We start from the raw sequence: 27,768 nt of genomic DNA, 5'->3' as shown, positions 1-27,768 counted from the left end.
TCAAAGCCTTATCATTAATTTTTTTTTCATTAATTTGTTTATTTACTTAACTAATGATAATTTGTCATTCCTAATAAACTATTTTTAAAATGATTTTTTTCCTAAGAAACATATTATAGTATTAATGAGTAGTTCATTTTTAAAGGATGGAGAAATTATTCAGTCGTCTCCACAAAAATATACAAATCCATTTGAAAATCCACTATTTTAGGTCAAACTCCATAATATGTTAATAGATACAATTTGGAACAATTATTTAACCGGTCTCTTATTCTATTTTTCAACTCCAACATTGGCTAAAACCAAAAAATCAAATCCAACATTGGATGACGACATTTATTTATTTTAATATATTTTCGAGCTACTTTATATACAAATCCACAAAGACTTGGACGCAGTCTGTAAAGCAATCCAAATTTAAGAATATCAGTATTGATAAAAGATTTATAAAGTTTTTAACAATTAAAATTATCAACCATTCAAATATTGAGAAAATTTCTCAAAAATATCACACCCTCTCTTTTGTTTGTTTTTTAATTAGTAAGCGATTTATTGAGAAACTTACATAAAACAGAAATTCTGAAATATGAGTTTATCAGGAATTAAATGTTCTTATTTGTAAACTTTACTTGGGATATAAAGGCCTAACTAATACATTTTGAAGGCGTTTGACAAAGAGTTTGGTTACGGTAGCAAATTCTGTGTTTATTCATATTTGGCTTCAAAGCAGATATAATTGGCTCTTTCACTTAAATAGAGATGGCTAATAATTTTTTTAGGATCGTGTTAGGTGATGATGATAACTTAATAAGAACAAACACATTGTAAGAGTTACTTATTTTATGCTACTTATTTTATCTATCAACTTCATTAGATAATACATCTTTTTGGTATATCCAAATAATAGGTAGGAGCATAAACCGAAATATTCTCGAAGTACAAATATAGTTATGTATAATCAGCTTTATACAAATCTAATTAGTTACATATACTACTATATGCATTGTAAAGTGAAACTAGCTTTTTATAAATTTTGGATTTGATGCATGCTGAATTTCCAAGAATTGTTTCTCAGCACTAAAATGCTTTAAAACGTTGTAGCATCCCGCCCAAATAACTTTCAAGGATGGTGATTCTTTTTTTTCGCCAAAGGGATGGTGATTCTTCCATAATAATGTAAATACAGTTCACGTCTACGTCCTGATTGGGTTACCAAAAGAGCAGGTAAAGCATAAGCTAATCATCCTCCCGTTCACCATCTTTCATTTCATCCTTAAGTATTGTTAAGAAGACTAATAGAAACCGGAGTTTTGCTTGCTACATCTGTTGTCACCATTTTCACTGTATTTTTTCTTTCCATAAAGGTAACTCTGTACTAATCTTTTAAGCTCTATTTGTAGCTCGATTACTGTTTTCTGAGATTGAAAGATTTGTACAAAGACTTAACTATTTTAGCCGTAATCAAGATTAAAAAAAAAAAGAATCCTATGTTGACTTCAAGACATGATAAAAGTGTATAAGTTAGGATATTTGAATTGAACAGTTGGATAGTGTGTACATAACTAATGATATTAATCATACACTACTGAGAGTCGGCTGTCTTAAGGATTCACCAAAAATGATTTTGAACACTTGCCCTCGTTTCCGGTTATGAGTTAGACAAAAGAAAAACGATTCATATAAATGGATATATCTAAAAGTGACGGAGGTGGGTGTGTTCAATGTCATATCAAGATCCAAAACATTGCATGAGACGATATAGCAGCTAAACCCCAATTGAAGAAAGCTAAACCGACAGAAATCTGAAACCAATTGCAAGAGAGGGAGGCCTGCTTGCAAAATAATGTGTCTTTTGTGAATAAAACCGTAACTCCTCCAGATGAACACGCAGCCGCAAGGGAGAGAAGTGCCGTGACCTACAGAATTCCAAAAGCAAAACACAACTTTATAACAGAGTCATTGCTAATGAAACTCTGTTTGTTTACTAGGATGATAGAATCAGTACCCAATCACCAACTGCGAAGAGGCTCAATAAGATGGGGCTTTGTAAATCGCTTCTTCGCCTTATCCTTTATATACTAAAGCACAAGTCACATGACCAACAAAATTTTGACACATGGAATAAAGTTAAATATTTACAAAATCTAAAAGCAAAAAAAAAAGAAAAAATTAAATGCCCTACATAAATCGTTAATATTTAAAGTTTCTAATATTTATCCCACCACTTCATGATCACAAACACGATTTCAAAACTGTTACTTTTTTGTGTGGAGGAAGTTTAATTCACGAAGCTATAAATTCATGACTATTTGTCTTCAATGTGATTTCCTATAATTTTGCAATGGTTCCACTTACTCTTCCTGTAATAAAGTTACGCTATCAAACTCCTATGTGCAGTTTTGCTTCATTGTAACCTGTTAAGGGTGAAGAAATTTCGAGAAACAATGGATATGGTTGTTGGTGGATCTAAGTTGATGGAGATTCTACCAGTTCAAAGAAACTTCACTTTAAAATCTGGCAGAAAATGAAAAAGACGGAGAAGGAAGATAGAAAGCAGACGTAGACAGAGGGTTGATTTTAATACTTTTTTCTCTATAGATTAATGTTTCAAATATTGAGTGAGAAAGTTGGTTTTGATAAGGTTATAGGAACTTCAAGGGTTGAAAAGATGCAATGCCAGTACTGCCATGGAAACATTGATCAAATTTCAAGAGAGAAGTAACAGAGGTACATATTAGCTACATGTATGTATTTTTTTTTATCAAAAGCTACATGTATGCATTATGTCAAATTAGTGTTCGATTATTCATTAATACATATAATTCTGTAACTATGCTTTCACATCACCATCTCAGTACGAGTATTAACTAGATGTTAGATGCTTTAGGGATGAGAATGTGAGTTTATCAGTTATGTCATATATAATTAAAAGATAGCATACACTAAGTACTAACTATCCTCTGATCTATAAAGAGTCTGATAACTTCCACTTTTACGTACTGATATTTATCTCTTGATTTGCTTTCATAAAATTTTGTCTCTGTTACATAATCTTTTACTGTTTTTGGATTTTAAATATTGTTTTTGTTTGCAATTGGAATACTAAATCTAATAAGAAAAATAAACCATAAGTTACAGGTTAAGAACTAAGAAAAAGGAAGAACAAGACATAAGACATAAAACTTAACAATTTACCAAAAAAAAAAAAGAAGAACAAGACATAAAAAGTGACAAGTTTCGAACTAATATATTATTCGTGAGCTAATTAAGATCAATGTAAAATTTAAAACAAAGCTAACTAAATTTTATATGTTTGTAGTTATTTATGATAAATATGTTTATGGTTTATTTAAGTATATACTCATCTCTTTCTGATAAACTTTTAAGAAGATTATAGATAATTTTATTTTAAATATACAAAAAATTAAGAATTTTTTCCCGTACGTAGTACGGGACCGAGCACTAGTAGCATATACGTCAAGACACGCAAGTCCCAAACTCCAAATCATTTGAAGACCCATAGATGCAACTAAGAAGCTGAAACCATAAGCCAAAAAAATATCAGACAGAACAAACACTAGTTTTGTCGGCTGTATCTTCAAATGAGCAAACCAAGCACATATACAACTTAAGACCATTTCCAATCCATACCTATTTTTTTCTCAGTAATTTTCACAAAAATAGAATAATTCTGTTATAAGGTAAGTTTTGCTCCAATGGTTTGCTCTATAATAGGGTTACTCTATTTTTGTGGGAATTATAGAGGAAAAATAAGTATGGGTTGGAGATGCCTTAGGAGATGGACTCAGAAATAAACAAATACACTAATCAAACTAGAATAATTCTGTTATAAGGTAAGTTTTGCTCCAATGGTTTGCTCTATAATAGGGTTACTCTATTTTTGTAGGAATTATAGAGGAAAAATAAGTATGGATTGGAGATGCCTTAGGAGATGGACTCAGATATAAACAAATACACTAATCATAATCACCAAGAGATTAGCAAACCAGATAAGAAGAGATTTTTCAGATAAAAACATCAAAAATTACCAGAAAGCAGTGTAGCTAGAGAAGCCAGGAGCAGAGACCATAACACCGATGGAAGCAGCAGCAGTCGCACACTGCCCTAACCTCAACATCAGCCCACTCACTGTTCCTGGACTCCCAATCATCTTCTTCATTGACCACAAAACTATATAACACAACAAACCAAAACCTAGACTCTTTCTATCTGGATAATAATTCCCACAAAACCGATCATAAAAACCTTAAACCCATCTTCTCTTCTAGGAAGTCTCAAATACCCAGAACGTCAGATTCCAAAATCTGTCGGTGTTATTCAGGAAACTTCCACTTAAGATCATAAACCCTCTACGGAAACCATAGTTAAGAGCAGAGCCACCACCACCATTAAAAAAGAAAACTTTTCTTCGAGCTTTGAATTTTGTAAAGAAAGTGCATCTACCACAATTTCTTTATCTACCAATCATTGTTTACTCTGTTTGGAGGAACAATTATGTTTCCCTTAACTTCAAGCGAACGATAAATTGAAGAAACAGTAACGCAACTCTGACGCACGAAATCTATTCATTTTGTCTTTTTGCCTTTTGCCACGTGTCTACGCAGAGACATTCCTGTTTAGTAAAGCTGACAGATTTTTACAATATATTTAGCAGATATTTTATAAAATTTTGCTAAGAAAGATATTTTATAAAATTTCAGTCAAATATTTTGTATTAGTTTGTATAGATTGTTATTGATTATTATTGATTTGCATAATATATTTTTCAAAATAAATTCACCTTCTAAGGTAATAGATAAAAAAAGAATTTCTCATCGTAAACCATATATAACATCATCTACTTGACCTACTGATACACAAAATTTGGCAAATATAATAAAAAATCTTCCTAAGAATGTTTTGGTTGAATCCAAACAAATATTAGCTGAACTTGATCATTGCTTCTTCATCTACAAAAAGAGAATCATTGTTTTAGTTTTATAATTATTTGTTTTAAGTAGGTAGAGTTTAAAGGTTTAATCTTAGGTAGGGTTTAACCCTAGGGCAGGGTTTAGGGTTTAACACTGACAGGGTTTAGGGTTTACCTCTAACCCTAAGACAGGGTTTAGGGTTTAACCCTATGAGAGGCTTTAGGGTTTAACCCTAGGCAGGGTTTAGGGTTTAAACCTAGGACAGGGTTTAGGGTTTAACCGTAACCCTCGGCAGGGTATAGGGTTTAACTTTATGGCAGGGTTTAGGGTTTAACCCTAGGGCATGATTTAGGGTTTAACCCTAGGGCAGGGTTAAGGATGGGTTTAACCCTAACCCTAGGCAGGATTTAGGGTTTATGTTTTAAGCCTAACCCTAGGCAGGGTTTAGGGTTTAACCCTAGGACAGGGTTTAGGTTTTAACCCTAGGACAGGGTTTAGGTTTTAACCCTAACCCTAGGTAGGGTTTAGGGTAACCCTAAATCTTAGGTAAGGTTTAGGGTTTAATCTTAGGTAGGGTTTAGGGTTTAATCTTAGGTAGGGTTTAACCTAGGCAGGGTTTAGGGTTTAACCCTAGGACAGGGTTTAGGGTTTAACCCTAGGACATGGTAAATAGGGTTTAACCCTAGACATGGTTTAGGGTTTAACCCTAGGACAGGGTTTAGGGTTTAACCCTAGGACAGGGTTTAGGGTGTAACCCTAAATAGGGTTTAGGGTTTAACCCTAGATAGGGTGTAACCTTTTTGCCTTTTGCCACGTGTCTACGCAGAGACATTCCTGTTTAGTAAAGCTGACAGATTTTTACAATATATTTAGCAGATATTTTATAAAATTTTGCTAAGAAAGATATTTTATAAAATTTCAGTCAAATATTTTGTATTAGTTTGTATAGATTGTTATTGATTATTATTGATTTGCATAATATATTTTTCAAAATAAATTCACCTTCTAAGGTAATAGATAAAAAAAGAATTTCTCATCGTAAACCATATATAACATCATCTACTTGACCTACTGATACACAAAATTTGGCAAATATAATAAAAAATCTTCCTAAGAATGTTTTGGTTGAATCCAAACAAATATTAGCTGAACTTGATCATTGCTTCTTCATCTACAAAAAGAGAATCATTGTTTTAGTTTTATAATTATTTGTTTTAAGTAGGTAGAGTTTAAAGGTTTAATCTTAGGTAGGGTTTAACCCTAGGGCAGGGTTTAGGGTTTAACACTGACAGGGTTTAGGGTTTACCTCTAACCCTAAGACAGGGTTTAGGGTTTAACCCTATGAGAGGCTTTAGGGTTTAACCCTAGGCAGGGTTTAGGGTTTAAACCTAGGACAGGGTTTAGGGTTTAACCGTAACCCTCGGCAGGGTATAGGGTTTAACTTTATGGCAGGGTTTAGGGTTTAACCCTAGGGCATGATTTAGGGTTTAACCCTAGGGCAGGGTTAAGGATGGGTTTAACCCTAACCCTAGGCAGGATTTAGGGTTTATGTTTTAAGCCTAACCCTAGGCAGGGTTTAGGGTTTAACCCTAGGACAGGGTTTAGGTTTTAACCCTAGGACAGGGTTTAGGTTTTAACCCTAACCCTAGGTAGGGTTTAGGGTAACCCTAAATCTTAGGTAAGGTTTAGGGTTTAATCTTAGGTAGGGTTTAGGGTTTAATCTTAGGTAGGGTTTAACCTAGGCAGGGTTTAGGGTTTAACCCTAGGACAGGGTTTAGGGTTTAACCCTAGGACATGGTAAATAGGGTTTAACCCTAGACATGGTTTAGGGTTTAACCCTAGGACAGGGTTTAGGGTTTAACCCTAGGACAGGGTTTAGGGTGTAACCCTAAATAGGGTTTAGGGTTTAACCCTAGATAGGGTGTAACCTTTTTGCCTTTTGCCACGTGTCTACGCAGAGACATTCCTGTTTAGTAAAGCTGACAGATTTTTACAATATATTTAGCAGATATTTTATAAAATTTTGCTAAGAAAGATATTTTATAAAATTTCAGTCAAATATTTTGTATTAGTTTGTATAGATTGTTATTGATTATTATTGATTTGCATAATATATTTTTCAAAATAAATTCACCTTCTAAGGTAATAGATAAAAAAGAATTTCTCATCGTAAACCATATATAACATCATCTACTTGACCTACTGATACACAAAATTTGGCAAATATAATAAAAAATCTTCCTAAGAATGTTTGGTTGAATCCAAACAAATATTAGCTGAACTTGATCATTGCTTCTTCATCTACAAAAAGAGAATCATTGTTTTAGTTTTATAATTATTTGTTTTAAGTAGGTAGAGTTTAAAGGTTTAATCTTAGGTAGGGTTTAACCCTAGGGCAGGGTTTAGGGTTTAACACTGACAGGGTTTAGGGTTTACCTCTAACCCTAAGACAGGGTTTAGGGTTTAACCCTATGAGAGGCTTTAGGGTTTAACCCTAGGCAGGGTTTAGGGTTTAAACCTAGGACAGGGTTTAGGGTTTAACCGTAACCCTCGGCAGGGTATAGGGTTTAACTTTATGGCAGGGTTTAGGGTTTAACCCTAGGGCATGATTTAGGGTTTAACCCTAGGGCAGGGTTAAGGATGGGTTTAACCCTAACCCTAGGCAGGATTTAGGGTTTATGTTTTAAGCCTAACCCTAGGCAGGGTTTAGGGTTTAACCCTAGGACAGGGTTTAGGTTTTAACCCTAGGACAGGGTTTAGGTTTTAACCCTAACCCTAGGTAGGGTTTAGGGTAACCCTAAATCTTAGGTAAGGTTTAGGGTTTAATCTTAGGTAGGGTTTAGGGTTTAATCTTAGGTAGGGTTTAACCTAGGCAGGGTTTAGGGTTTAACCCTAGGACAGGGTTTAGGGTTTAACCCTAGGACATGGTAAATAGGGTTTAACCCTAGACATGGTTTAGGGTTTAACCCTAGGACAGGGTTTAGGGTTTAACCCTAGGACAGGGTTTAGGGTGTAACCCTAAATAGGGTTTAGGGTTTAACCCTAGATAAGGGTTTAACCCTAGGACAGGGTTTAGGGTGTAACCCTAGGCAGGGTTTAGGGTTAAAACCAAGGACAGGGTTTAGGGTTTAACCCTAACCCTAGGCAGGGTTTAGGGTTTAACCCTAATCCTAGGCAGGGTTTAGGGTTTAACCCTAGGCAGGGTTTAGGGTTTAAGCCTAGGGAGGGTTTAGGGTTTAACCCTAGGCATGGTTAAGGGTTTAACCCCTAGAAAAGGGTTTAGGGTTTAACCCCTAGAAAAGGGTTTAGGGTTTAACCCCTAGAAAAGGGTTTAGGGTTAAACCCTAGGGCATGATTTAGGGTTTAACCCTAGGGCAGGGTTAAGGATGGGTTCAACCCTAACCCTAGGCAGGATTTAGGGTTTAGATTTTAAGCCTAACCCTAGGCAGGGTTTAGGGTTTAACCCTAGGACAGGGTTTAGGTTTTAACCCTAACCCTAGGTAGGGTTTAGGGTAACCCTAAATCTTAGGTAAGGTTTAGGGTTTAATCTTAGGTAGGGTTTAACCCTAGGCAGGGTTTAGGGTTTAACCCTAGGACAGGGTTTAGGGTTTAACCCTAGGACATGGTAAATAGGGTTTAACCCTAGACATGGTTTAGGGTTTAACCCTAGATAGGGTTTAGGGTTTTAACCCTAGGACAGGGTCTAGGGTGTAACCCTAGGCAGGGTGTAGGGTGTAACCCTAGGCAGGGTGTAACCTTAGGCAGGGTTTAGGGTTAAAACCAAGGACAGGGTTTAGGGTTTAATCCCAACCCTAGGCAGGGTTTAGGGTTTAACCCCTAGGCAGGGTTTAGGGTTTAACCCCTAGAAAAGGGTTTAGGGTTTAACCCTAGGACAGGGTTTAGGGTTTAACCCTAGGACAGGGTTTAGGGTTTAACCCTCGGACAGGGTTTAGGGTTTAACCCTAGACAGGGTTTAGGGTTTAACCCTCGGACAGGGTTTAGGGTTTAACCCTAGACAGGGTTTAGGGTTTAACCCTAGGCAGGGTTTAGGGTTTAACCCCTAGAAAAGGGTTTAGGGTTTAACCCTAGAAAAGGGTTTAGGGTTTAACCCTAGGTCAGGGTTTAGGGTTTAACCCTAGGACAGGGTTTAGGGTTTAACCCTAGGCAGGGTTTAGGGTTTAGCCCTAAGGCAGGGTTTAGGGTTTAACCCTAAGACAAGGTAAATAGGGTTTAACCCTAGACAGGGTAAATAGGGTTTAACCCTAGGACAGGGTTTAGGGTTTAACCCTAGGTCATGGTTTAGGGTTTAACCCTTGGGCAGAGTTTGGGTTTAATATTAGTGTTGGGTTTACGGTTTAGGTATTCAGATTTTTTTGTTCGGTTTAGATATTTTTATTTAAAAATTATATCAAAACTGACCAAAAAATAGTTATAAAATATAAAATTTAAATGTAACAAAAAAAACCTTTCATCAAAAACCTTTAAGGAGTTAAAAAATGATCTTAGTAGATCAATTAGAAAATTAAGTGAAAATAAGTGTGAAATCAAAACAAACATTGCTATCTATAACGATCAATAAAAACTGACAAGATATCATGATTGATTAGTTTTCACACATTCAATTACACTTAAGTTTACATTATCAGTTAAATATTACATAGTTTTTCCCAAAAAGTTTGAAAGTATAAAGTTTTAATGTAAGCATATAATAATCTTTTCACCAAAAACTTATAAGAAAATAAAAAGGGAGAAATTGGATATTAGTATATCAATTAGAACATTAAATGAAAATAAATTTGAAATGTTATCTTTAACAATCAATAGAAATTTGACGAGGTATCATGTTCGTTTAGTTTCACACAGTAAACAATTATACTCAAACTTACGTAATCATCATATTATACATAATTTGGAAAAATTAAAAAAAAAAAGGAGAAGATAAGCGATCATACCAAGCAAGAAGGCCGCTTTTGTGAAGATTGACATCTCACGTTGATGAGTGATGACCGTTGTTGTTCATTGGGCACCGTTCAATGTTGGACGATAAGCGATACGTGTGTGTTCTGTTCAGGCTATCAAAGTTTGGTACTTGAAGACTTGTCCAGTGGCCACTGACGAGAGTTTTGAAGCAAGATCTGCTTTGACAAAAGTAGACATATGAATAGATAAAAATTGCGTTGTGAAGCACAGAAAAATGACACCTATACCATTCTCTTTGTACCATTAAGGAAGCAACTGTTTCTCTCCCCCATTTCCAGCACAGACAGGAAGTGAAACTTTGTCTGGGTACCAATGACAACAATAATCTAATTGGATATATTATCCGTAGCTATCTAATTAACAAAGAGTAAATATCAGAAAAGTTATACCCTCGAGGTTTATATATCCCTTGCTAAGTGCAGGACGCTCGTAAGGAGCCACCTGTTTAACACAGAAACGCCAAAACAAGAATCCAGACAATGAATCGATGGCAAAAAACTAGAATTAGAGTCACTTTTATATATAAGGAAACTTACTGGTTCTTCCCTGGAGATGATAGCAAGTTCGCCAGGCTTGAGGCCTTTCCTTTGAGAACTCTCTCTCTCTTGATGGCGTACGTATCCCTGTGATTCAAGAACATCCCAAAACAAAACATTAATGGATTACAGATAAATCGGAGCTGGATCGAGGCGCGGTTGAACCAAATCGGAGCTGGATCGAGCTCATCTATTGCTGTGTTTAAGATAAAATAGAGTAGGACAAACCTTAAACTACTCTTCAGGCGAGGTGGTGGTGTTGTACTGTAAACGGAGATGGAAAAATTGTTCTTCGTGTTCTGTTCTAGAGAGAGAGAGAGAGAGTGAAGTGGTAGGTGTATGTGTTGCTCATTCATCGAAACCAAAATTACTAATTTAAAAGTAAAGTGTTAACGGTCGGATAACGATTTTCAAGATATTCCTTTTAAATGTTATTTTCCTCCTTTGGTTGGGAAATAAATAAAAGAAAGATTTCTAGTAATTAAAAAAAGAAATTGTCGAAAATTATTTTAAAGTATCTGTTTATTTTATTTAACTGTCTCAAACTATTCATTATCTCTCTAAAAACTTTTACAATATTTTACAGCTGGCAAACTATGGGCTTTAAGCTACCCATTAAGTTATTGGGCTTTAATTCGAGTGACACTATAAAATCTTTAAACCTCTCGCATCTCTCATTTTCGATAGTCTACTGATTCTTCGCAAACCCTAAAACCCTCCGTGAGAATGTCAATGTTTCGTCGAGCCTCGTCTAGTTTGGCCACTCTTGCCTTCCGTGCGGTTAGATCTCCGGTGAGCCTCCGAAATGGCGCCGTCTCCGCCGAGAGATTGTTTCTTGGCAGCCGGCAGCTCAGCCGTGGATCGGTGTTTTCATTCTCGAGATTTTCGACGGAGAGTGCGGTGGCTAAAACAACCGCCGACGAGAATCTGGTTAGCGTTCTCGAATCTGAAATCGAGTGCGCCGTGAACGAGGAGGCGCCTGATGAAAACGTCGTAAGTTATCTCTGTTTCTATATATGAATGTATCTGCTAGATTAATCTCTCTGTAATTAGATCTGTGGATTCAATTGTGTCTTAGTATGAGAATTAATTATAATTTTCGTAATTTGAATTTGAGTTAAAACAGATGGAAGATGTGCCAGAAGGGTTCCCTTTTGAGATCGTTGATACTCCAGGGGAACGAACTCTGTTGCTTCAGAGGAAGTTTGAGGATGAAACAATCCAGGTCGAAGTTGACTCTTGTGCGACCTATGATGACGATGAGGAAGAAGCAGAGCAAGCAGAAGCAAACGATGATGAGGATGAGGAGAACTCTGTTAAGCTTCGGATTCCCATGGTTGTGAGTGTGGCGAAAGGTGACGGTGTGTGTCTTGAGTTTGGAGTCAGCGCTTACGCTGATGAGATCGTGATTGATAGTTTATCGATTAAACATCCCCAAGGATCTGAGAATGAGCTTGCTTACGAAGGACCCGACTTTGAGTATGTTCCATTCTCGCTTTCTCTCAATGTATATACACGATTGGATATTGTCATGTGATTTGAGTTTTTGGTTTTATGCAGTGACTTGGATGAGAATCTGCAGAAGGCGTTCCACAGGTTCTTGGAGATCAGAGGGATTAAGCCTAGCTTCACTGGCTTTCTGGCAGATTATGTGGCCAACAAAGACAGCAGAGAGTATCTTCAATGGCTCAAGGATGTCAAGTCTTTTGTTGAGAAGTGAAGCTGATCTTTGTTTCAGAGAATAATAAGAGTGAAACTTTTAGGTGGGATTTTTTTATTTACCGAGTTTTTCTTTCAGCTGAACCTGTTCTCATCATTGTCCATGATGATACAGAAAAGTCGTTGAAATGAGTTGTTTCTTTTTGGCAATATTGCTACGTGTTTTTACTTTTGGGCTTTTTCGGTATTTACTTCTTCCAATTTGATCTTTAATGTAATTCTTTAGCTGGCATTTAACTCATCAAGAGCTCAGAAGACGAAAAAGCAAAATGCACGCTTTCAGCCGACTCTAGGATTGTATATTAATGCATCGTAAAGGGTTTTTGGGGGAAAACAACAACAGCAAACAAGCTGGCTTTACAAGTGCTTAAACAAAAGACTGCTACAGAAAGCAGAAACCAAATCAACAAACAGATAATCCGAGTCATGGAGCTACACAGCAACACTGCTCGAGCTTACATTACTCTAGATCTCACTGTAGTTACGCCACACTGCTCGAAATTCCTCCCTGAAGGTGTTAAGACGTGCCTTCAAGTTGGGTGTTCTCAAGGTTGCATGAAGAATTGTAGCTGTAACACAAAATAGCAAAAACAGTATAAAGCATGTGGATGGATGAAGTAGAGTGACAAAGACAATAAGTGTAGATTGCATACCAAGAAGCCCAATGAGTAGTGCCAAAGAGACGGTGAACAAACCACATGAAATATACCAAAGGGCAAAACTCACTGTGAAACAACAACAAATCCAAATAGTTTCAAAATACATATTTCATAAAGTTTCATCATCAAACGAAACATATATAGAGAGAGACACACACATACCAAGTGAGGATATCAAGACAAAGACCCAACGGGGTTGGCCACAAATATAGATTGCTCGCTTTGCTGATGGGCGTCCACGAATGACAGGCCTATATAAGACCAAGTATAAACACAGATGATAAGCAAGCAAGTAAGAAACGTAGTAAGGAAAGCAAAGAAACATACGCCAATGGAGGTCTCATTTTAGCAGCTAACTGTGGGGAGAATCTTCTGATGGTTCGTGTGGCCTTCTCACTAAAGGAACCTGCAAAGCTGTAAATAATAAAGAAGAATCCTCATCATGGATTTGTCCCGGGGGATCCTAATTCAAGTAGTTCGAAAGGTGTGAGATTGAAACAGCTTGGAAACAAAAGAAGTTAAAAAAAAAAAACCTGTCATTAAGAAATGCCACAGTTACTGCAGTCAAAAAGGCAGAGAGAATTGCGAGAGGCCTTGTAAGAAATCCCAATCCTGTGTAAAGTAATAAACACATCACAGGTCATGATAGATAGATCATGATGAAAAAGGTAAATCAGCATAGCTTCTTTATCACAACAACACCTACCAAGTATAAAGACGATCATGATGAAGTAGTTCGTTCGGTAGCTGCAAAGAAACAGATCCATCACAACACGTCAAAATGAAGCTCAATTCCGAAATGAATACGATCGGGTGATTGAGCAAATACACAATCAATCAATCAGCTAAAGTGTAGACCTAACTTAGCAACTAAGAGAGAGAGAGAGGGATCGTACTAGTAGAGATTGCACTTGAGGCGGCTGTCCCATTTAGCCAAAGATTTAGGAACGGTGAACCTTGAGAAGAACTCTGAGAGCGGACGCGGCGGCGACGACCAGTCAACTTCTCGGAGAGCATCGACGAGATCCTCAGCCGTCACATTTCCCCAATCCATAATCCTCCGATCACAAAAACTTCAACTCTCCTTAATCAATCGTAGCAATCAACAATAACAATCTATCGATTTCGATCAAATCAAAGCTTCCTCTCGAAGAGAAGACGAACCAAAACTGAGATCGTATTGTATCGAAATGAAATGGTCTAATGCTTTTTCAATGGACACGCCACGCGTCTTTCTCTTTCTCCCCCCCCCAATGACATTTCCACCCTTGGACTCTTTTTTCCTTAACCGGAGACCAAATTTTATTTAGCCCGGTTCAGTTACGTACCAACATAAAATTTAGAATCTGTTGTTATGGTTGGGTAAATTCATTTTTCAATATTATAAAGGAGTAGATAGGATCAAATAATAATATTACTGGCATAAGATCAGATATATACTATCTATCAAATCATATCCCACTTTGTATGACTAGATCATATGATTGATGAATATATTCTTCACTTAAATAAGCACATGACATGCAGCGATAATTGTTGTTGTTGCTTAGAAAGCTTAGAATTCTCGTTTATGGAATTTGCTCTCCTTCAAAACCTTCCACTTGTTTGGAATGGTCCTGTTACAGGGAACGTTGAAGATTGTTTCCTTAGGTGAGGGAACTATGCTCTAACACATATATCTCATTCAGCAATATCTATGATGCTGCCCTTGAGGCTTTAATATCTCTCCTTGGTCAATTTGTCTGGAGCTTTCAACTCACAAAATGATAAATTGTAGGAAAAATATAAAATGCAAAGAGTAGGGATGATCTTTGAGCTAACCAATCTCCATGCTGCTAATATAATAATGTCATGCTTCTTCTTCTCCAAGCAATTTAAGGTTTTTGTTAAGTGTTGTCTTGTACTTTGAGTAAGGAAGAGGTAATCTGTATCCCGAGGATTAAAAACTATAATACACATTTGCATGTGCCTATGTATTTTTAAACCTCAGGATGCAGATTACCAGTTCCTCACCAAGTACCATAATCTTCGTCTTCTTCCCTGTGTTGCTCTATTTCTGCTGCTGCTGTTGTATATGGTGATTTGTTTTTGTTGTGGTTAGTGGTGAGAATATATAGAGCTAGCGAAGCTAATAAATAGTAATGGTGCAAAAGAATAATACTTATTCCGAAGGTTTAATGCTTCTCGAACAAATACTCTTAGAGAGACAAACTTTTCTTGTCCATGGTTTCTTATATATTCCTATATTTATCTTCAGTTCTTCACATATCCATGTACTAAAATTAATATATGATATATATATGATATAATACTGTAGTATGTATGCCTTACGTGGCTAATGTCTAAAGTGGCATATACATGTACATAGATTTTTCTTACGAAACGTACTGTTTTTAGATTGATTCAATAATAAATCGGGTAATAGCTAGTATGTATATCTTTTACGAATTTATTTGAATTTATAAAACGTGTGGAGGCTTTTTAAGCATCCACATAACATAAAGGAGATGAATTGTGAGAGATCAAATCATAAGAAATTGATTCTTTGTTCTTTATAAGCCAATGATAGCACCTTCGTTTTTTCGCTTTACAATATACATATAATTAATCTTTGAAATTTTCTTTGACTGCTTTATGCCTTCTCCCGGCTCGTCACATGAACCAATTCTCCTCTCAATTATTGAATTTCATGTAACTGAAAAGACACCTCGCTAATATATGTTTACATCTTATAATTAGGTACAAAAAATTTAGATCAGTTAATTCCATTTACTAGGTGTAGTCATGTGCGACGTTTTTTGAAAAGGTTAACTTCCTCGTACAATATTTTTCTCAATTAAAGGGTCTAATTTTTTTTTTTTTGGTAAAATATTAAAGGGTCTAATTTGCAACTCATGCATGGAATTATGATGAACACAATGAGCCGTAATTTACCCTAAGCACCTCTATTAAAAACTCGATATAAGTGTGGAAGATAGGTTCATGATGATCTACAACAACTTTGTTCATCCTCTGATGTTATTAAGACCAACGGGTGAAATATAGGGGCGGGTGCGTTTTAATTTTGACGACATTATAAGCCAGCTTTCATACAATGAAAGAAGCTGGAGACAAACATATTTTCGACTTAAACATTCTTATTTTCTAGTGGCAGGAAAAACATCTTAATAATTACTTTCCTGTATAGTTTTCTTTTATATTTAATATATTACATACTGAGATAATCTTCATTTTCAAACATTTATAGAGTTGACTATATGTCCACATTTTAATACTTTTCTACAACTGAACTAAAATCTCCACGAACCGGATGATATATGTTCATATATATATCGAGTAAAAACAAAATTTTGGTGAGTATAAACAACATAAGAATAATTTGTAACGGGTATAAACAACATAAAAACACTATTAAAAATTATATGGACACATAGTCTATAAATGTACGTATGTTTATGCAAACAAAAAGGGTGTAGAAAAACAGGTCTGAAAAATGGTTAGGAGAATAAATTCTAAAAAAGACTTTTTTTTTTTATGTTTCTTAGTTTTATATTTAGAGGGAAGGGTTATATACTTATATATCCCTTGATTTCCAAAAGCAAATGCAAAGTTAAGTTGAAGCAACAAAGGCACATTTTCATCTTTTGCTCTCATGAGCTCCTCAAAAGCCAAGTCTGTTAACCTTTAACCATTATTAGATGGGATACAAACCAAAGTAATTGGATTTGTGTTTAAAGCCGGTTCAAAAAGAAACTATTAGTCACTAAACCAGATGGTTCAATTACTCCGGCAAGTTAGGGTTTCAATACAAATGATTGAGCAAAACAGACGGTTCAGATTCTTATCTCTTTTTCTTTTTTTTCATTTTTTGGTAAGACTTATCAGACTTCTAAACGCTGAAAATGGACATTATTCACGCAGATCAGTTTTCAGTTCAACTTAACTCCTTAGAAATATTCCATCTGTGATTTGTCAAACATGATACTAATATACACATCATATGCATTACAATTTCTCAACTATCAAATACAGTCAAACGTCAAACATTTTTTTGTCTTCCCACACAAATGATCTCATCCTACAAAGTCATGTAGAAACTGATGATTACTACCTCCAATAAAATCTCTCCCAAACTGACGATTTTGCCCATCGTACCCACCTCCTCCACCGCCACTACTGCCACCGTCAAGTCCAAGCCTCTGAGCAGTTGTCATCGGAAAAGGCTCCGACAATCCAATCTGATGATGAAGCCCTAACGTCAATGACACTCCTCCATTTGTACTGTTACTCATCCCCGGGACATTAGACGACGCAATACCGTAGGAGAAGCTAACCGCGCCGCCTCCGCTCCCACCATTTCCAGCGTTCATGAAGTTGTTATTATTGTTGTTGTTGGTGCCATGAACGTCGTGGTTTCGCACCCTCCTAGCCGGAGATGAGTTGTTGTTAGCTCTTTGTTGGGCCGAGGAGGAAGAAGGATTGTCGTTATTGTTATCGGGAAAGACGGTGGTGCTATGTTCGTCTCTCCAAGAAGAAGAAGAAGATCTCTGAGATTGTCGAGTCTCCAGCATATGAATCTCTTCCACCATCGGTTTCCAAACCCTAACTCGTGCGTTTATGAACCAATTCGATACCTAAAAATTAATAAAGTTATTAATCTACCAGTAAAGTTCCTAAATAAATAGCCATCAACAACCTAAACAAGTTAAAATCAGTGTGGAAAAAAAAACTAAGGATTTAGATACCCCTATGTAAAGAAAGTGGACTAAATAGAGTTATCGAATGTCAATACACCAGACGATTGACTTTGTTGTATTCTGAATATCTAAAAACTTCTACTGTTTTATTAAAATATTGCTCAATAATTTTTTTTCATTTTTTGCCACTTAAAATTGGGTTAAAAATTCAAGAATTTTCGAAAAGAATGTTGTATTTAGTAAAACTAATTATATAGCAAGAAAATGGAGAAAAAAACAAAGCTGAAGATAGCAGAAGTGCGGACCTGATTTCTGGAGAGACCTGTCTGTTTAGCCAACACGAGTTTGTCTGTATCAGTTGGATAACTGAAACAAAAGACGCACACAACTATAATTTTGTATCTTACAATAGTATATTTCTTACATATATACATGCACATAATTACATTAATAAGGCGACATATCCAAGTTTGAGAAACAAACAAGCATTCGACATGTCCCATCCGAAACATACATACACATGCATCTATAGCTTTTTTTTTTGTCACAATCATCTATAGCTATTTAGTCACAAGCATATAAAATAAGTGGCTCATAACTTCCTGACACATGGATGAATATCAAATTGAGATATGATGTAGACATATATCGGATATTGAACTTTGCTTATGTCAAGTTAAAAGCGTAACTTCAGTGAAATTGATTGATGGTCTGGTCGAATGACATTGTTAACACGAAGTATATTTAAAACTAAGCTAAAACTAAAATCAACTACTTTCAAAAGCATATATGTGGCTGAAAAGGGTTTACTTACGGATGCAAGAAATGATCGAAGAGCCAAGCCCTTAGAACGGCGACGGCACGTTCGGGTAGGCCACGGTGTGGTCTCCATACAGGAGCATGATGATCAGGAAATCCATGTCTTTGACCAGCAGAACACAAGTCTCTACCACTATCACTTCCTCCAAATCGCAGAGAGTCGGTTTTATTGTCAGAGTTCATCACATGACCACATTGTTGTTGTATCTTGTTATTGGTAAACTGAAGCTGGTCTGTTATAGCAGTCTTCAGACACTTGAAATGCTTAGACAATGCCTTTAAAGTTAAGCTTGCATAAGGAGCTGCATGCCCGAGTCCTGCTACGCATTCGAATGAGCCCATTACAGCTTGAAGCTGCTCATAGTATTGCTTATACCTCTTGTAAGCCTAGTAAAAACGTCACAATAGAAATGACTTTAGTTCCGAACCAATTATATTAATTAAAATGTGTAAATTGTAAACTTCAATGGACCATACGTTTTTTCCACACTCAAAAAGTACACTATATACCACGAAATAAACTAATTAAGTCTTTAAGTCCCTAGCTTGCGATCAAATACCAATCTCGTGCATATATTCCCTTTCATAAAGAAGATATTCTCTTTTTTTTATCAAGTTTAATTTATATCCACAAAAGATTTAAAGAATCCAATTCATACGTTTAGACAAAAGACAAGTAAGCTCCATATAAAGTTACTTCCCCAAGATAATATTTATCATTAATTTAGTATAACCTTAAAGGCTAGTACTAATAAGGAAGATGAAGGCAAGCTTTGTAAACATTAATGTGGACTTGGTAATAAACATCTTCTATTCATGCAAAATGTAGGGAATGATTAGTTAAAATAAGAATGCATACTCGCTGAATACAATATTTAAAACGATAGTATAGTTTAAAATGGCTTTGAAGGAGTTCCATTTTCCAAGGAAGATCTTCCTAAGAGACATACATTTTGTCATCAATTTCAAAGGACGCCAACCAAAAACTGTGAGCATCTAACACAATAATGCACATACATAAGTATAAAAAGTCTGTGTGATAAAAAAAAAAGTCTAAGACAATACAGTATTAGTTGGGTATTTTTATAGCATTACCAGAGTGTACGTTTAGATGGCTTTTTAGAACGAAAAAAAGATAGAAATTGTATGATTAACTATACCTCGTCGAGCATGGAGATGAGTTTTGATTTTTTCTTCCCATGTTCTTCAGAGACGCCGCAGAGAGTCTCAACCGTGGGATCAAAAAGCAAAGAAGAATCGTCGTCATCCATGACTTTGTCGGTGTAAACCCCACGTCCCACGTTACAAAACTCATCAAGAAGCATCTGTGCTGGTTTCAAGAACCTCGAGCCTTTCAGAATGGATGCGTAGCCAGTGAACGGTCCTAAAGGACCGGAGCTTCTCGACGCGACGGTGACGGCGGCTGCAGCGGCTTCAGAGGCGGATCTAGAGAATCCGGAGCTAACAGCGCCGGGAACAACTGGATCGTAGGCAAGTCTAGGGTGAGATGATAAAGACAGGGATAAAGGCTCGGGTCTGAAGACGAGAACGTCACCGGAAGAGAGCTCACCGTTAAAGGAAGGATCTCCGGCGACGGTGACTGCAGCGGATGAAGAGGAAGATGGGCCACCAAGAAATCCCATAAAATTACTGTAGCTAGGGTTGGATATGTGGTTGTTACTGTTGGAGTGAAATCCACCGGCGGCGAGGTAATCGGAGCCGGCGAGAGGAAACAGGCCTCCACCGGAAAAAGAAGGAGGAGGAGGGTGGTGAAAGTGGAAGTGGGAATCAAGAGAAGGAATCCGAAGTTTATCTCGTCGGCTTTGTTGGAGGACATGGTAAGGCTCGTAAGCATGCATCGGCCATGGAAGAGGATGATTTAGAGATGCAGAGATAGAGATACAGAGAATAGTGTAACAGTGTTTAGAGATAATAAAGGTGACGGATGAAACGAGAGGTTAAGAGCATCTCCAATGTACACCTCTATAATTTCCTTTAAAATAGAGATCTCTATTATAGAGGTGAAAATGCTCTAATGTATACCTCTATTATAGAGTTCCTCTATTTTAGAGGAAAATATAGAGGAAAGTTACTTTTTGCCTCTATATTTAGAGGTGAAAATAACATATCTCTATATTTTCCCCTATAAATAGAGAAACTCTATTATAGAGGCATACATTGGAGCATTTTCACCTCTATAATAGAGTTTCTCTATTTTAGGAGAAAATATAGAGATAGAAATAAGGGTGGGTTGGAGATGGTCTAAGAGAGAGAGAGAAAGGAGCTTTTCTGCTTTCTTTTTGAAGCACGATCAAGTATCAAGTATGTATGTGTATCTTCATATAGACGTCTACTGTTTAGTGAGTGAGTGCGGAAGAATTTATTGAGCAATACAGTTTGGTCAAAGGATAATCTTTTCGGTGTTTTTAACTACCTAGTTAATGCTCTCATAGGTAAACGAAGTTTTCATGAATATTTATGTTTATACTTTTCCAGTTATCTACGTGATTCCGTCCGTATATAAGTACTTTATATTTAGTTATATTTCTTAGAAATTAATTTTCAAGGACATTCCATATGATAATCATATACTAATTTTTAAACTACGAGAACAGGTCATTTAAAAATCTTCTAAATTATTTTTATTAATTAATTTTTACGATTAGGCATCATAACTAATCAGAATGTAAAGCTTGAAGGCCTGAATACAAGTAAACACACACACAAATTATTTAGCGGTGGAAGCAACAATTGCATCATAAGTATTACGTTTTCTCACTACATCATTTATTTTACTGGGTCAATAATGCACATAACTTCTTTCATTCTCAGAGCATCTCTAATGTATATCTATATTTTTCTCTAAAATAGAAATCTCTATTATAGAGGTGGATTTGCTCCAATGTATGCCTCTATAATAGAGTTCCTCTATTTTAGAGGAAAATATAAAGGAATCCTACTTTTTACCTCTATATTTAGAGATGAAAATAGCAAATCTTTATATTTTTCCCTATAAATAGAGGAACTCTATTATAGAAACATACATTAGAGCAAATCCACCTCTATAATAGAGTTTCTCTATTTTAGAGGAAAATATAGAGATAAAAATAGAGGGGGGATTGGAGATGGTCTTAGAACCCTTTATCCAAAAACAACTCGTTCACTCCACCGCATCTATATACTTCTTCTTCTTTTTTTTGGCTACACTGTAAATATCATATAAACAAAGAAAAAATTTTACAAAAAAAATCTTAGTTCTGAGCCATCTCGGCAAAACAAAATAGATCACCATGTTAAACAAAAAAATGGCAAGTTTATCTCAACCACAATGCCATAAGGAGAGAGAAATGCTTTCTTTGTCTCCTAGCTGAAATATTATTTTTCAACTCTCTATCAATACCATGGAACACCGAAGTCGCCGGCAGAGACGTCTGATTGTGAATGAGATTGTTAGGCTGCTTCCATAGATAATATATAACTGTTTGTGTAGCTAGTTTCCGAAGGAGCTTTAGCTTCACAGATGCAGCAGCTCGGATCCAATGACAGCAGTTCAGACCATTCCATGAAATAGAGGGGAGGCGGGTTACATCGAATCAGCACCTCACGCCAGACGTCAAAGCTGTACTCGCAAGAGAGGAAGATGTGATCCCTAGTCTACGTGTCTCTGGAGCAGAAGGGGAAGTTGGCAGAGATAGGTAGTCCCCATGCTACGAGTCTTGATCTTGTAGGAAGGCGGTCGTGAAGGTGAGCTTCGGCACTGACCCATTGAACCTATTTACTTCTTCAAATTTAAAAATATGTTACAACTAGAAAAGAAAAAAATATAACAGGTATTCAAGCGATGTACACTCATAAACATTGGGTTTGGTAATTGTGCGGATTTTCATTAGAGCATCTCCAAAGGCACTCTATTTTTTCCTCTATAATTTACACTAAAATAGAGTAACTCTATTATAGAGTTAAATTTGCTCCAATGGTTCACTCTATAATAGAGTTACTCTATAATAGAGTGAAATATAGAGTAATCCTATTTTTTTACTCCAAATATAGAGTGAAAAAACAAAAATACTCTATATTTCACTCTATTATAGAGTAACTCTATTATAGAGTGAACCATTGGAGCAAATTCAACTCTATAATAGAGTTACTCTATTTTAGAGTGAAATATAGAGGAAATTATAGAGTGTGATTGAAGATGGTCTTAGGCAAATGAGGTAAGGTAATGCTGTTCAAAGATTTGTATAAATGATTTAATTTATAAACTGAAAAGTGAAAAGTTCCGGGTTTGGTGGGAGAGGCTATACGGGAAATCGAGAGAAGGTAACCGGCTATAAGCGGTGACAGTCGAACAGGTTATTTGTACAAACTGTGCTGTGTCTCAGTCTTTCACATACAGTACTTACTGACATTTCTATTGTACTTTTTATGTCTTCTTTTTGTCGTGTTCTTATTTTATTTGCTGGAATAAATTACTTCTTACACCATAAATTCTGATCATGCGATTATGGTTATAGTACGCGTGGATGGTTATCCCGCAAAGGTTGATAAAATTTGAGCAATTCAGTTACATTAATATTTCTGTATACAGTTTTTTTTTTTAATTCTATATAGTTAGAGAGCAATCGCAACGACCTTTATTTTTAGCAAATTGCGCAGATGAATAGCCCGATAAGCCATGCGTTGCAGCTAAGAAAAAAATGTTCCTTATGGGTGGAAAGTTGTGTTTTGTTGCAGACATCATATTTCACATTTCGTACATTACTATGACCTATATTATTCGTATTTGTTGACAAAAATATGTAATCTCTAAAAATATAATGATGACAACTATGGAGGATAATTTTTCGCTTAAAAGTATTATAGACGTGTTTTAAGTAAACTATACGAGTTTAAAACCTAGTGTATATAATAAGTTCAACACCGTAACGAATAACTTTGCAACAGCTATATTCTAAGATCCGCCAGAAAATGATAAAGAAAACGGGAAAGTAAATTCGAATGTATTGTAATAATCATGTTTGAAACAATCATTACAGGATTTTTCGTCTGCGTGGGATAATAATGAAACTGAATGATAAACTGTGAGTTCGAACATTAAGCAATTGAATGTTCAAAAAAAAACATTAAGCAAATGTGTGTTATGTTACAATTATCTATACATGAAAGTATTTCCTCTTTTGGCTAAGATGGACCACAAAATTAAGAAAAGAACCAAAGCACTCCAATAAAGTATTACAGTAAATTAAAGTGCACGTAATTATTAGTTACTCTCTTCTTGTTTTCGCTTTCTCGCATTACATCACGGATTTGGCAATTAGCACATATGAAGATCGCCAAGCAATGTTCTTTTTTTCATGATTGTTTGACTTAAAAAATACCTACATTTTACTTAATACAATTCTGTAAATAATCTCTCTCCACAAAAAGTCTCTCCGTAAATACGTTGGGTGCTTTGCAAGCCTAATTGTAGCATATCTACCTAGCAATGTATAAACATTTAAACCTTTTGTATGGAAGGTAAAAATGCTCAAACAGTAATAATGTACAAAATAGTTTTAAAAAAATAAAATAATAATAATAATAACAACGTACAAAATATTAATGGTCTGGTTGGTCTTAATTAAATAACATCCCAACAGCAAAAACTATTAAAACTTAACTTAAATAATCCTTTGGATTTGTTCAAAAAAAAAATCCTTTGGACAAAATATTGTATATATATTTAAGCGGGACCTGCTGACGTACTTTCATCCACCCTATGGTAACAAAGAACTCGAACTCGAGTGCCTGAGATAAGGACTCATACTTCAATAATTCAATTGTACTTCTATTCGGAATTCTTAGCAATGATACTGAAATTTATTTAGTTACACGAAATTACTTATAAACTATATTTATTCTAATGGCAATATGGATGTGGCCCATGTGGATAGAGGGATAATGTTGTAACTGTGATACAATCGTCATGACATGGATTAACATTTATAGAGGGGGGGTTTTTTTTCTATGTGAATCCATAGAGACTACAAAATCTAGTTGGACTGTAGATGTTAATTGAAGTCACTTTACAATTGCAAGTCTGCAAACTGCAAAGTACTCAAGTCCTGAAGATGTCCATCGGGATTCTCAGGTGACGTCGTCATGCTAACGTCGTTTAGGTTAGTTTCTATAAATAAAAGAAAATGAGAATCAACGTTATTATGTTTGAATTTTTCTGCACAAATCTTTTGCTTAGCGAGAATCCACCGAGTTTGCTGTCAGTTGATGTAACGGCGTTTCTCGTTCTACAGAGAACTCCGTACTCTTCAGAAAATAATATATTCATTTAAAAAAAAAACTGGTCTTAATAATATATTCATTTTCTCCCACGTGGTATAATAATAATAGAATTATAATTATCTGCCCTTAATGTGTTTAAAAAAAAGTGTTTAAAAAAAATTTATCTGCCCTTAATTTGCTTATCAGTAAATTACCCAAAAAACTGTAATTAATTGGAAAATAAGTATACAAATATAGACTACTGCTCCTTACAATATTACACGACTTAAAATAGAAACTATATTTCATGGTATTAATACCATATTTTGGCACATGGAAAAACCAACTTTATAAGTTACAAAAAAAAATCCAACTTTGGCCCTTTTATTGAAATATAAAAAAGAAAGATGTTTTCTTCAATTATTATTTCAGGCTTTCAAGAAAACTATTGGTTTTTGGTAACATATTTTTAATGTTTTTAGATAGTTTTTTTAAAACTGATCAGTAAAAACATGAAAATTTTCAAAATTAATTACGGAAAAGCCTAAAATTTATTTTTGAATTAGACATATCTTGGCTAAGACACTTTTACAACCATAAATGGTCAAACGATAATTTAAAGCATTAAATATTTAAGGCCCTGGTTTTTTATATAAGATCTATAAAGTAGATAGAAGATTTTCACATGAAATTCTAAATGGTGGAAACGTTTTGCATTTACCTTCCTATTCCATTCGTTGATGCCTCTTCGAAATCAGCATCAGCTTTGTTTTTTCGTACATGTCTGCAGTAAATCAAAATAATTTCAAAACTGTACAATACAAATATTCTATGCTATATTTTTTTACTTTGATTTTGAATGATCTTCTTACGCACCCATGAATACCTATAAATGTTGGAAGCCCTGCAACAAAATCTTTAAGGGTCAACTAATTTCTCCAAAATCATTGTACCAGTATCATTTCCCTAAATGTTGGAAGATGACTATTCCGCTGTATCAATCTAAAAATGTGTTGATAATAAATTTTGAAGTATTAATCCAGGCAATGAAAATCAAAACTGAAAATTTTGGAGAGATGAAGGGATTAGTTATTTTGCTTCGCTGAGAGACTGGAAATTATAGAAGAAATGTTTCAATAAAACTCGTCAAGAAAATGGTTGAACTGATTTCAAAGCTCATTTAATTTATAATTTAAACAAAAAGGTTTATATGAAAGAGGTGGAGTCGTGGCTTTTAGAAAGAAACAATTTAGAAACTTAGGATACAAATTCAGTTTGAAAATAAATTGTATTAATGATGCTTTTAATTCATTTGGAAGCACAAGTCATGTGGCAAATTTTAATTGGTCATGTGAGTTGTGATTTAGTTAATAAAGGATTACACTTTTTTCACTTGAGATTTAATCATCCATCAAAGTATTAGGACACGAGGAAACCCTAGGTAGGAAGGATAAAAGAGCTTTTCGGCGGCCGGGTCTCATCCCCTCTATACTGATATCGTCAATGGAGGAGCTTAAGAGTCTAGGTAAACACAACAAGCCGAAGCCATGGGACGTTGACCCAGACATGGAGCGTTGTTTGGAGCGTTGGGCAGTGGAGAAAAAGTTCGATCCGACATGGAACCCGACTGGTATGCTCGAAGTCAGCTCCTTCTCCAGAGTGTATCCTCAACGCAGAGAGAAGCATCTTCTCAAGTGTTGGCCCAGAGTCAAGTCCGCTCTCAAGGAACACGGCGTCTCCTGCGAGCTCAACCTGGTTGAACGTTATATGACTGTTTCAACGACCAAGAAGACGAGAGATCCGTACATCATCGTCAAAGCTAGAGACTTGCTTAGGCTTCTGTCTAGAAGTGTCCCTGCTCGTCAGGCACTCAAGATTCTGGAAGACGACATGTCGACATGAGTTATGATATCATCAACATCGGACGTTTGGCTCCATCAAAGGTATATTTTCCAGTCACATGCTAATGATATGTGCAACATTTTATAAAGAATTTTCTTTTTTTTAATCTTTGCAGGAGAAATTTCTAATAACAAGGATTCTGTTTTTGGGTCATAAGTCTTCTTCCTTGAAGGTGTGTGTCCTTAATCAATGATGTCACTAGTCTAGTGTTTGTTTGTTCCTGCGTCTTGATTTGTTTTGGTCTGCTTGCAGACGCTGGAAACATCAACCAACTGTTTCATTCGGCTTCAGGTAATTGTCTTGGTTCCACCATTTTGCAAATGTTTCTCTACCTGACGTTTTCGTTTCTCTACAGGGCAACACTGTTGCCGCAATGGGTTCTTTCAGAGCTCTCAGAAGACTCAGGATAATTGTTGAACATTGCTTCCTTAATGGAATGCGTCCTTCGGATGTCTTGAAAACTATGGATGCAGGTTCTTTTTTTTTTTTTTTTTTGGAAAATGTTTTGCTCATACCTCTTTGAATGTTTTCGTTTGTCTTTACAGGAAAATGTGGCCCGAATAGGTTTACTAAAGAGAAGGATCCATGTAATTGTCCTCTCTCTCTCTCTCTCTTTCTTTCTTTTTTGCAAATGTGGCTTTGTTTTTTTTTAATCTTTTTCTTCCCCCTTCCTTGTCCTTACAGTTACAGACTCTCCTTGGTACTTACCAAGCGCTAACACTTCTTGGGAAGATATGCTTCCTTTGTATGATAGGTTTTAAGAGATGGAAGCATACTGGGGTTTAATCACTCTGTGCTCAAATCCACTGTGTCTCTGATCCTGCTGCTTTGTTTAATTTACGCCAACTTAATCTAGTATGTATTTTTCTTTATCGACTTGCCAACTTAATCTATGTTTCTTTATCGACTCGATATTTACTGCTATTTTATTCACTATATATCTTTTATAATTTTGTTTACCAAAAAGCGTACACAAAACATTGCAACTCCCAATCCGTTTTACTCTTTTATTTACGAACATTGCTTTCGATATCTACAATCACTTGTGACGTGCAAATTACATCGTATGTTTTATTTGATTGATTCTATCTTTCTGATGGGTCAACAAATAGGCCCAGCATTAATAACTTTAGGCCCCATTGGTTCAACGATTAGGTTTATCAATAATCAGGTGCTGTTGTTTCCGATGTTACTTAAACTTTTAAAATGTGCAAGCAATTATATCAACTTGTACAACTTAATTACATAGAAGTAGTTAAACAATGTC

At 35.6% G+C, this 27,768-nt stretch overlaps 5 protein-coding genes across 5 annotated transcripts; 2 read left to right on the top strand and 3 right to left on the bottom strand.

Moving 5' to 3' along the window:
* Nucleotides 1–1,509: 1,509 nt before the first annotated feature.
* LOC103855445 (CASP-like protein 5B1) lies at nt 1,510–4,288 on the bottom strand. The gene is made up of 4 exons (XM_033287937.1): nt 4,050–4,288; nt 3,469–3,537; nt 2,006–2,069; nt 1,510–1,916 (listed from the first exon to the last, which is right to left on the bottom strand). The coding sequence occupies exons 1-4, from the start codon at nt 4,178–4,180 to the stop codon at nt 1,725–1,727; spliced, it is 456 nt and encodes a 151-aa protein (XP_033143828.1). The 5' UTR covers nt 4,181–4,288; the 3' UTR covers nt 1,510–1,724.
* Nucleotides 4,289–11,112: 6,824 nt separating this feature from the next.
* LOC103855444 (uncharacterized protein At2g39795, mitochondrial) lies at nt 11,113–12,405 on the top strand. The gene is made up of 3 exons (XM_009132431.3): nt 11,113–11,440; nt 11,574–11,926; nt 12,008–12,405. Exons 1-3 carry the CDS (start codon nt 11,174–11,176, stop codon nt 12,165–12,167), a joined length of 780 nt encoding a protein of 259 aa, XP_009130679.1. The 5' UTR covers nt 11,113–11,173; the 3' UTR covers nt 12,168–12,405.
* A 20-nt stretch (nt 12,406–12,425) lies between these two features.
* LOC103855443 (PRA1 family protein A1) lies at nt 12,426–14,032 on the bottom strand. Its single transcript, XM_009132430.3, has 7 exons — nt 13,722–14,032; nt 13,532–13,572; nt 13,359–13,437; nt 13,153–13,239; nt 12,988–13,076; nt 12,820–12,891; nt 12,426–12,735 (listed from the first exon to the last, which is right to left on the bottom strand). The coding sequence occupies exons 1-7, from the start codon at nt 13,877–13,879 to the stop codon at nt 12,632–12,634; spliced, it is 630 nt and encodes a 209-aa protein (XP_009130678.1). The 5' UTR covers nt 13,880–14,032; the 3' UTR covers nt 12,426–12,631.
* A 2,719-nt stretch (nt 14,033–16,751) lies between these two features.
* On the bottom strand, nt 16,752–20,815 carry LOC103855442 (BEL1-like homeodomain protein 9). Its single transcript, XM_009132428.2, has 5 exons — nt 20,611–20,815; nt 19,502–20,306; nt 18,337–18,728; nt 17,828–17,888; nt 16,752–17,459 (listed from the first exon to the last, which is right to left on the bottom strand). Exons 2-5 carry the CDS (start codon nt 20,198–20,200, stop codon nt 16,899–16,901), a joined length of 1,713 nt encoding a protein of 570 aa, XP_009130676.1. The 5' UTR covers nt 20,201–20,306; nt 20,611–20,815; the 3' UTR covers nt 16,752–16,898.
* Nucleotides 20,816–22,438: 1,623 nt separating this feature from the next.
* On the top strand, nt 22,439–27,467 carry LOC103855441 (KRR1 small subunit processome component). The gene is made up of 6 exons (XM_033287938.1): nt 22,439–26,542; nt 26,617–26,673; nt 26,754–26,792; nt 26,857–26,974; nt 27,047–27,088; nt 27,186–27,467. Exons 1-6 carry the CDS (start codon nt 26,498–26,500, stop codon nt 27,260–27,262), a joined length of 378 nt encoding a protein of 125 aa, XP_033143829.1. The 5' UTR covers nt 22,439–26,497; the 3' UTR covers nt 27,263–27,467.
* Nucleotides 27,468–27,768: the final 301 nt, after the last annotated feature.

This window comes from Brassica rapa, chromosome A03 (assembly GCF_000309985.2).
Source record: "Brassica rapa cultivar Chiifu-401-42 chromosome A03, CAAS_Brap_v3.01, whole genome shotgun sequence".
NCBI lineage: Eukaryota > Viridiplantae > Streptophyta > Magnoliopsida > Brassicales > Brassicaceae > Brassica > Brassica rapa.
The sequence above is the reverse complement of the archived record's forward strand: the minus strand, read 5'-3'. Positions and strand labels throughout refer to the sequence as shown.